The sequence below is a fragment of the Solenopsis invicta genome, chromosome 5, assembly GCF_016802725.1.
Source record: "Solenopsis invicta isolate M01_SB chromosome 5, UNIL_Sinv_3.0, whole genome shotgun sequence".
NCBI classification, from domain to species: domain Eukaryota; kingdom Metazoa; phylum Arthropoda; class Insecta; order Hymenoptera; family Formicidae; genus Solenopsis; species Solenopsis invicta.
In genome coordinates this window covers 5,996,465-6,006,452 of record NC_052668.1, presented here as the reverse complement: position 1 = coordinate 6,006,452, position 9,988 = coordinate 5,996,465, and the positions used below count along the sequence as shown (strand labels likewise).

The 9,988-nt window shown below is 50.1% G+C and overlaps 2 protein-coding genes across 2 annotated transcripts; one reads left to right on the top strand and one right to left on the bottom strand.

Annotated features, from left to right (window-relative positions):
• Positions 1 to 523: 523 nt before the first annotated feature.
• LOC105201298 (lysine-rich arabinogalactan protein 19-like) lies at positions 524 to 2,603 on the top strand. Its single transcript, XM_039449224.1, has 2 exons — positions 524 to 863; positions 2,353 to 2,603. Exons 1-2 carry the CDS (start codon positions 524 to 526, stop codon positions 2,601 to 2,603), a joined length of 591 nt encoding a protein of 196 aa, XP_039305158.1.
• A 4,060-nt stretch (positions 2,604 to 6,663) lies between these two features.
• LOC120357908 (RWD domain-containing protein 1-like) lies at positions 6,664 to 7,347 on the bottom strand. Its single transcript, XM_039449809.1, has 2 exons — positions 7,098 to 7,347; positions 6,664 to 6,857 (listed from the first exon to the last, which is right to left on the bottom strand). The coding sequence occupies exons 1-2, from the start codon at positions 7,341 to 7,343 to the stop codon at positions 6,837 to 6,839; spliced, it is 267 nt and encodes an 88-aa protein (XP_039305743.1). The 5' UTR covers positions 7,344 to 7,347; the 3' UTR covers positions 6,664 to 6,836.
• Between the last annotated feature and the right edge of the window lie 2,641 nt (positions 7,348 to 9,988).

Below are 9,988 nucleotides of genomic sequence, written 5' to 3'. Positions count from 1 at the left end.
ATCTTGTGCAGCCCTCATAGCTGCTTTATACATTTGGTCGTTGGACGAAATGTCTGACATCTGTAAAAAATATATTTATTATTTATTATAAATTATCGCTTTTATTTGTAAAGCGAGGTGAAAAACTTACGCCTATATTAGAATTTGGTAAACATTCGCACGAGTTGATTGACATGTACAACATCAACAAGAAGCGCGGTTACATTTATTTAAAATCGATTTGCGAGTCGAGCGCCTCCTGAGATCATCGATCGATTGACAATCATGACCGTGGTGGGGGTAGAAAGATAGATAAGGGCGAAGCCCACTCTTGCATAGCTGCACAACCATATGCATAAGCATATTGATTGGTCCATTAGGACCTGCATAATGAAATGGACCAATCAATTTCCTTACGCTTATGGTTGTGCAGGTATGCAAGAGTTATTACTACGTTTACACGGTCCGATTTACGTCGAAGGGCCTAAGCAGAATGGTTGACTTTTGTGATTGACCAGTTTTATAACATTGATGTTATGACCAAATGTACAAAGCAGCTATGAGGGCTGCACAAAATTTAATAGAAATAGATGATGAACCGCCGGCCGCACCGCCAGCCGCACCGCCAACCGAGCCACCGGACGCACCACCGGCCGCACCATCGGCCGCACCGCTATCCGCACCGCCGGATGCATCTTCGGCCGCACCTTCGGCCGCACCGCCGGCCGCACCGCCGGCTGCACCTTCGGCCGCACCGCCAGCTGCAACTTCGGCCGCACCTTCGGCCGCACCGCCAGCCGCACCGCCGGCCGCACCACCGGCCGCACCACCAGCTGCACCGCCGGCCGAACCGCCAGCCGTACCATCGGCCGCAGAAACCAAACGTAGGTTATACATTATTATATATATAGTCTTATAATATTAAATTAAATTTTATAAATTATTTACCGTAATGTAAAAAATTCTTACAGCTCGCTGGAAGAAAGCAGGGTGACGGGGCGGAAGAGGATGGGGCGGTAGAGCACGGTGTGGAAGAGGATGGGGTGGTGGAGGGCGGAGGGGCCAAAAAGTGGTTAATGTATATAGCTATCATTGAAAATATTAAAATATCAATAAAAATAAATATATAAAATATATTTTTTAACTTTCTTTTTTTTTTTTTTTGGTACGATGAGGGAAATGCTCATGGCACGACAGGTTGGCTAAACCTGACAGTGTTGGACTCGAGTCAGGACGGTGCTAACCCGGCCACGTAATTTCAGCGGCCAGGCTCGCCCTAACCCGCCTACCAACTAAAAACCTCACCAAGCCACCTCGCCCCAGATCGAAGGAAGGCCCCGGCCAGCAATACGCTATTTCATCAGTAGCCTTCTCCCGGGGGTCGGAGCGTGAGCCCCCCGACGCGCCAGTTCGTCAGGTTGGGAGAGGACGTGCCAGGGCGGCAGCCGAGATACGTCAGCTGCCGCCTTGTCCACCCCGGGGTAGCGCCGTGAAAAACACCGCACGCCCCCCCGCGCTCCTTTAGGGCAGGTGGCGAGCGCCGAACTTACCCGTTCCGCGCCAATCCCCTACCCAATGTCCAGCGGTCCCGAGGGGACCGACCGGGCCTACCTCCTATCCTCGCGTGGCCGGCACGCCGGATGAGCGGAGACCCCTACTTATCGGGCGGCCCAACAGACAGGGTCCTCGTCTCCTGGACATCCCCGAGCGCAGGGGCAGCCGGAAATGAGGCCCAGGATCGCGTAATGACCCCCCCCCAGGGGAGTCACTTCGCGGCCCTGTCTCCGAGGATAGGCTACCCCGGAGGAGAAGGCGTCAACGCCTTCTCCGCCTGGGGTCTCAACGCCTTTCTGAGAGGCGTGCTCGAGTCTCGTCCCACTCGCTTCTCCCGTTGCGGGAGAGGGAGGGGCTCGAGCACCACCTTCGCCTGGGGGAGGTGCGCGGCGCTCGGACTGTCGAGCGCCTTGCACCTCTTTTTAGTCGGCGGACTCGTCCGGAGCCCTGATGCTTCGGACGACTCCGACGAGATCTCTATCACTCCCGTAATGAAGGCCTCATCGGCAGAGGCCTCCGCCACGGGAGGGGTCTCCTCCATGTCGATATTGGCCACCGGCCCCGCCGCCACACCACCATCCTCGGCCTGAGCGCCGCGCGGGTGGGAGGCGGAGGGGTCGGCGGCCGATCTTCTTCAGAGACTCCGCCCTCCTCCCGCTGCGGAGGAGGGGGAGCCCTCTTCCCCGGACGAGCAGCCGGGGGAAGCCGGACGCACTTCTCACCGCCTGGGCGGTGATTAGGCGGCTTACCTTTGGAGGCACACTCCGGGCAGAACGGCCTACTCGCACATTCTGCCTGGGTGTGCCCCTCGCCCCGCAGTTAAAGCAGCACCGGGCCCTGTTGATACCGCCAGGACACCGGTGCTGCGTGTGCCCCTGAGCCAGGCAGCGGAAGCATCGCTGCGGAGGGGCCTTGAGCACCTCCACGCGAGCCGCTACCCAGCCCAGGGTCAAACTCCCCGCTCGAGCGAGCTTCGCAGCGGCGGCGACCGGGCACTGCACTATGACAGAGCCCTGCCCCCGCCGACTGCGCACCACTCGACCCACCCTGAGGTCCGCCACGAAGCATGACCCGGAGTCGGCGACCGCTGTGGCCACCTCCTCCGGAGTCACGGATTCGTCGAACCCGGAGATGCGGATCCCCACCCTCCGAAGAGGGCAAGAGATCCGCACGTCCGGGCCCACCGCAACGCGACGCATCTCTGAGGCCAGCCTTTCCGCTGCTGGTCTACTGTCTTCGCCGGGGATCTCCAGGAGGAGACCCCCGGTCTGGGCTCGGCGAACCCGCAGCCCATTCCCCCCTGCGGCAATATGTCGCCAAGGACAATGGCCTTACGAGCCCGCCGCATCACTCCTACGTAGGAGGCGTCGTCCCCAGTCACCGTCACCAGAATCGCCGATGACTTGGGGACGCGCCTCCCAATCTTCTTCGCCGCGAGCGCCTCGCTTCGTGGCGGACCTGCTCCCTGTTTCTTCCCCTCTTTTTTCTTCTTGCCCGGCCCGGCCGCCGGGGTGGGGGGCGGCAGATGCCGCTACCCCCGATGGCCGACCCGAGGCTGAGGCCGTACCGAAACCTGGGGGAACACCCCCAGCCACTCTCCGTAGGGCGAGTGGGGGGGGCTCTACGGCCCCCTTTGTCCACCCTCCTTCTCTTCCGGGTGCCGACGACCTCGACCCAGCTCCGATCGCTCGCAGGCGTATCGGGGCCGGGCGCTTCCGCCGGAATGGCGGGGGGCGCGGGAGGCTCCTCCGGCGGAACTCCCGCACTCCCCTTTCCCCCTTCCCCTTCTTCTTCTTCTTGCCCCTGGCGTCGGTGGGGACGGCGGCCGGGACAGCCCCCGTCTCCACCCGCGCCAGGCGCCTCTCCAGGCCCTCCACCGTCGCCGTCAGCCGCTCCAACGTCCCCAGCACTCGCTCCTCGAAGGGAGAAGAGCCGGGGGCAGAAGCAACCGACGGGGGCGGCGGAGGGGAAGGAGATCTTCTCCCTCTGGTCGGCTGTGGGACAGCCGCGGACGAGGAGGGACCACTCTGGAGCATGAGGGCCCTCTTGGCGACCCCCAGCTGGCCTCTCAGTTTGGCGACCTCGGCCCGGAGGGAGCGCATTTCCTCCTCCCGGGCCGCGGTCGTCGTTTCCTCCTGCGCATCCTCTCGCCCGAGACGGCCCATGGCGCGGTACGCCAGCGTCATGAGCGCCACCCGAGCAAGATGGGTGTTCACCTTAATTCGCCACGACAGGTTGCCCGACAATGGGCAACCCGTCGAGGACTTGTTTCGCGCCCCTTCGACCTCCTGGAGCCACCCATCAGCCAATCCGGCTAGATCGGTGGGTTTACTCCGGGAGATCACTCCCAGTTGGCGATCCACGTAACGCCGCTGGTCCGGCGTGAATAAGGTCGGGGGGATCCTGATGCGCTGCCGAGGCCGCGCATCACTCGCCCCCGTTCCCTCTCCCTCCGACTCCGAGCTCCGGATAACATTGGCTCGGAGTCGGCGGGCCCTAAATCGCTCCAAAGGAACCCCGTGGAGCCGGTCTTCCGCTGCCGCCCCGTCGGACAGAGGAGAGGGGGACCTGAAGGGTCCACTCCCGTCCAACCGGGGTCGGCCACGGGCGCGCCTGCTTCTGACGTGAGTCGGAAGGTCGGATCCGTCCCCCGGAACATCCGGGATCCGAACACGGCCCTCCGACTCATCCAAATCGATGACCGGCTCCAAGGGGTTCCCGGCCACCGCTTCCTCCTCCTCGTCGTCGCGCCGATCGACGTCCATGGGTTCAGCATCGAGCTAAGAGAGCCCCTGCCGCCTCCTGCGAGGCGGGTCGGCAAGGTCCTCCCCGCTCGAGCCTCCCTCGCGGACGCGGATCGGCGTTCTACCTTCACCGCTCTGCAATGGCGCTGGATGTTCCACCATTTCGAAATATCGGGTCTTCGTTGACCCGATCGTGTTATCGTCCCGCTGGTCAGAGACCGCCTTACAGCTGTCGCCGACCAGCAGGATCGTGTCCCCCTCGACGGCAAGGGCGGAGGCCTCGTCCACCGGGGACGGCTCTACTCCGCTCTCCCCGTCAAGGGAGGCACTCCTACCGTCGCTTGAGGAGGAGGAAACCTCATCCACAGACTCGACACCGACGAGACTCCACGAATCGGAGCTCGTGAATTCGCAGTAAGGCGTCAGCGCCCTGTCCAGCCTGCGACGCCATAGAAAGCGCTGGTAGGCTTCGGACCTCGAGTCTATCCAGTGAACTGGATCAGACTTTTGGCCCAACCGCCTAGCACGAGGACGTTCACGAACATTAATTACCACACTAGCCCGATAGCCGGCGGAGCGTGTGGTCACTCCGCGCGGCCGCCCGTCGGAAGATAACGACAAGGGGGCACCCGGGACACTAGTCCCCCCTTGCCGGCCCTGGGGTATCCGACCCCCCCTGCGCGGTAACGTATCCCTATCGTGTTCCATTAAAGTCATAAATGGGGTATTGTTTTACAAGGGGAACCCCACCCTCGCCCCGAGGGATACTACAGGCCGGTGTACGGGGACCACCGGCCCAAGGCGACTCTATTGGACAGCACACACATCGCACGCGCCGGCCAGGGAAAACAGAAAACAAAACCTAAGTGCACGCGGTTAAGCGCACACCCGGGATGACCCACGGTTGACGCGCACCAGACAATGGACTGCGGCGGGCAGACGGGACCCCCGATCCCGGCAGGCACCCACAGCGATCTCCAGACCAGAGGCCTCAGCAAGAGCTAACACCCCCCACGACGATGCCCCCGCGCTAACGGGGAACATCCCCGAGAGGTAGTGCCAGTCGCACCGGTGTACGGGCTGATCCTAGGCCCAAGGGCCCAGCGCCGATGCACCCGGGCTAGCCGGAGACATCGACAACCAGCGGGTCAACGCGCGGGATTTAACCATCGACCAGAAGATCGCTCCAGGATTCCGCAAGGAGAAGGCGACCCGACCCCCCGCCGCGACGAACACCGTACATTGAACAAGTACACACCACCATGGCGTCTGAGGCGCGAAAACACGACACTCAGGCGCCGCCTCCTTGATTTTTTATAGAGGTTGACTCCTCGCGACCGGGCGGTGAAGCAAAGGTCCCCGGTCCATCCCGCACGTAATTTCAGCGCGTGATGGATTACGGTGTGTCAGCTCGGGAGCCAGGGTCGCTGAGATCCCTGAATCTACGGCATACGAGAGACCGCAGACCCTTAGCGAGCTCGGGAAACCGCAGGAACGCCAATTCCTGTATCTGAAGTCGTTCCGCAGCCTCGGAAGGCCCCGAAACGACTCCAGGCCCCTATGGGATTTTAACTTTCTTTAACCTAACCTATCCTAACATTTTTAATAAGTTTAAATCTCAGAAATGCGATCGCATAATCGGCATTGCCGAAAAATGTAAGATAACATATAAGAAACATAAGAAACAATAAAATTAACATATAAATAACATATAGATAATTAACATATAAATAACATATAGATAATATATAAAAAATATAAGAAACAATACAATTTTCTTTCCTCCCTAAACAAGAACTATTTTCCATCTCTATCATCATTCTTTTCGCGAGAATGCGATATACATTTTACTCATTTTTCTTTTTCACTTTGAAATAATTCAGTAAATTCCTTAAATTTAATTTGTTCCACGTATCACTTTGATGGCTACTGAATCAAGCTTGTTTAGGCACTATCATCCGAGATATTTGAATCATAGTCTGGGTCGTCCTCATCATCGTCTGGATCGTCCTCATCATCGTCTAGGTTTTGGATCAAACTGTCTCATTCTACTTTTACAGCATCACCTGTGTCACCAAAGTTGATACGCAAAATATCAATATAGAATATCTATAGATAGAATGAAAGTCAGATTTTAAAAAGTTCTCCAGCTTTCAAGAAATAAAAAAAAGTCTTGTAACTTTTTCTTTACGTCTGTATATATCTTCATATATTTCTTTTAATGAAAAAATTTACCAATAAAAACAATTTGTTATATCTTTATAATATTGATAAATATTGATTTTGTTATTAATAAAATTACTAGAAACTCTTATTTCCATAAATTATTTTACAGTTATTTAAAAGAAACAATAGTTTTATGTAAAATAAAAAATAATTCCCTGCCTGTTAACTTTTTGCCCTCGCTATCCGCTAATTCTTTCCGTTTCGTGTAGCCCATTTCTTCATCAAAGTTCTCTTTCCAGCTTGAAAAAGATTCGATGGTTACGAGAGTTCTCTCAAATAGTCTATAAAACCATTACAATTGTCGTCTGCGTGAATGAATATATTTCGAATGTCTTAGCCCGTGTTTTCAATATTCTAGATACAAATAAATTAAATATTTAGACACAAATAAAATTTTAAACACAAATAAAAAAGTAACTGTGATAATAAGATACTAAGTGTTCCTAATTTTCTGGAAAAGTAAAATTAAAGAGAAATCTCTAGTTTCCTCGTTTTTCTTTTTTTAGAAATGTGATAACTACATAACAGACTTTATTGAATTACTTATTAGAGTCTTTAAATCTCAAAAGAACAAATGAGGAAAACTAGGCTTACCCCTTCTGCATCCTTTCCCTCCTTCAGTTTTTGTGCCGCAGTCTCTTCTCTCCTCAGGTTTATCTTGTCCCACTGTACGTTCAACCATTCTTGAGCTGCACTGACCATTGTAAAAACCATTACCATTCCAAGATTTTCATACATCTGCTCTGTTAGGTGTGCCTTCAATTTCTCGTTACCTCCATCCTCCAAATTCTTTTGCTGCAAAATTGATATGAGTAGTGACTCATCTAGATACTTGGGCATATATGTAAATACTATGTGATATATATACATGTTTATATCAAAAACCAATAAATATTTATTATAAAAAAAAAAACGTTATCATTAGGTAGCATTTTCTAATTTTCTACAATCCTCTATTTCTATCTTTCAATAACAACAGTAAATATCTAATTTTAATAATTTTTAATTTTATTCTTCAGTTTTATAAACTGCTCATTTAAAAAAATTCAATTTTTTGCTTCTTTACAGATGAAATTTTACAAATTCAATGTTGATGCTCAACGAATCTTTTTTTTATTACACAAAAACAATGCACATTAATTATATATATTTTTTCAGTTATACTCTGTAAATTGAACTTTTATTAATCGTAAAAGCTTTAAAAATTTCACAAAATATTGTAACATTCAGACAATTATATAAATCAAATATTTTATATATATTATAAAAAGATCACATGTGCACAACTTACTAGAACTCAGTGTTTTCAAAATATCAAGAGGTTGCGAATACTCTAAATCTCATGGGAATGAGAGGGTTGTGTGGGCTTGAAGATCAACTTTTCGCTGCAGGTGTCGCTGCAACAAAATTCATAATATATAGAAGTCATCAATCACACTTATAGCCCGCTAAGTTATAATATTGATATTGAATTGAATGCTATCACTCGTATGTGTACTCCCATCATAAACAAAATGCGTGGAGGATACTGCTCAGGTGTTGGGATCGTATGGCGGTGCAAGTAGTAGATGATAAATTAATTAAACACAACAACACTGCAACAGACCAGAACAAACACTCATCATTGAAGCAACCAAATTATGTACAATCAAAATGTTATTTATAATCAAGAATTATTATATTATTTGTAATTGTTTATAATTAAAACAGATTTTTAGTCAGAAAGGAAAATCTCACATAGTATATGTTTATGATATTTATCATATTGTAGGAGAAGTAATGCAAGCGAAATATATATCGTTAAATACAGGTAAATTATTGATTGATGTGTGACTTACCTTCGATATTGATGAATTCAGGCTGATTCGACGCGTTTTTATACAAAACGGACGAATGTAGCAGGAAAAGTGTCGCTCTGCTTCGCGAAGCGAGATATTGTTGTTGATGACTTTTGAGGTTAGATAATCTGTCAAATCGGCAATCATGAATGCGGTCATATGATACATGCATCACGTCACATGAGATGCGCATGACGTACATTATATATCCTCGTTTAACGTTAATTAGTTGAAAAACAACAAGGATAAATGATGCATCGCATGTTATGTTATGCGTGAATCGCATGTTATGTTATGCATGAAACGGAACGCACCCATAATCACATAAAACGTCTATAATGAGCACCACTCCGTGTCGAAAACGTATACAAGTTTCTCTTAGCGACGATCGGCAAAAAGAAAGTGTCGTCTGCACTGCAAACCAAGATATATTGCCGATTCAGTTCAGGTTACAGGTTAGGAAAGCCATGATATCACGGCAATCATTGCCGCGACACTCGCGGCCATCGTGATGCATCATCACATGGTTGCATGCGGGCTAATATAGTGTAGAGTCCCTAGAAGTAGAGAGTCTGGACATCTGCCCCTAAAATGTCGGTGATGAATATGTCAGTGTATGTACATATGTATACATATGTATACTTTATGTGTGTGTATATTTATCATTGTGTGCATAAACGTGTTGTATGCTGTTATCGCATTGGCTATAGAGGATTAAATAAGGATCCGTATTGGTGCTGCCATTTTAGGTGCAGTCCAATCACGTGGAACTCCGAAATGTCCAGACTCTCTACTTCTAGGGACTCTAATATAGTGTAGTAACGAGCGCCACTCGTTACTCGTGTCGAAAAAATGTACTGGACAAGATTCGCTCGGCGACGATAATAATAATGACGTATCTTAAATGTAAATCGTCGAGATTTGTACTTTGCGTCGCGATATCTCCGCTCGTAGGGCACGGAGAGAAAAAAAAACACTTTTATTATGCAATTTTCCCCAAGCTATCGATTGAAACTACTCGGAACTTGATCGGTTCAGCCGTTACTGAGATCTGATAATCTCATTATGCTTGAACTCGCTGACTCGCGTAAAAGAGGCGCTGGTCTTTCTCGCTGACGCTGATGATGATGACGCTGACGCTGATGATGATAATAATAGATAGATGAAATGAAAAAAAAAATAAAAATACCGCGAGACGCCACCGCGCCTCCTGATATGGATGCTCTGATGGTGCACGCATAGGCGGATGTTACGAGTGAGATTCGCTTCTCAGTATATTTCTCTGTCTCAGACGCTTGTCTCAAACAGTCGTGTGTAAAAAGGATCTTTCGCGTAGTAAAAAGTTTTTTTACGTACACGCTGTATTTTCATTTGCAAATACCCAAAATACCCACCAAGTTATAGGCCCAGATCTGAGAAATCTGAACGTATGAAGATATTTGTAAGTGAATTGTGTGGAAAGTCATGTTTGTGAATCCATCATGCATCCGGCCAGCAGCCATCACGTGGAGAAACTAACGGAAGGAAACTATAAATCCTGGCAAATTCAGATGAAGAGCGTTTTAGTTTTTAACGATTTATGGAGATACGTCGACGGTAGTGTAGTGAGACCCACTGATAAAAATGGACAGACACAGTGGAAGATAA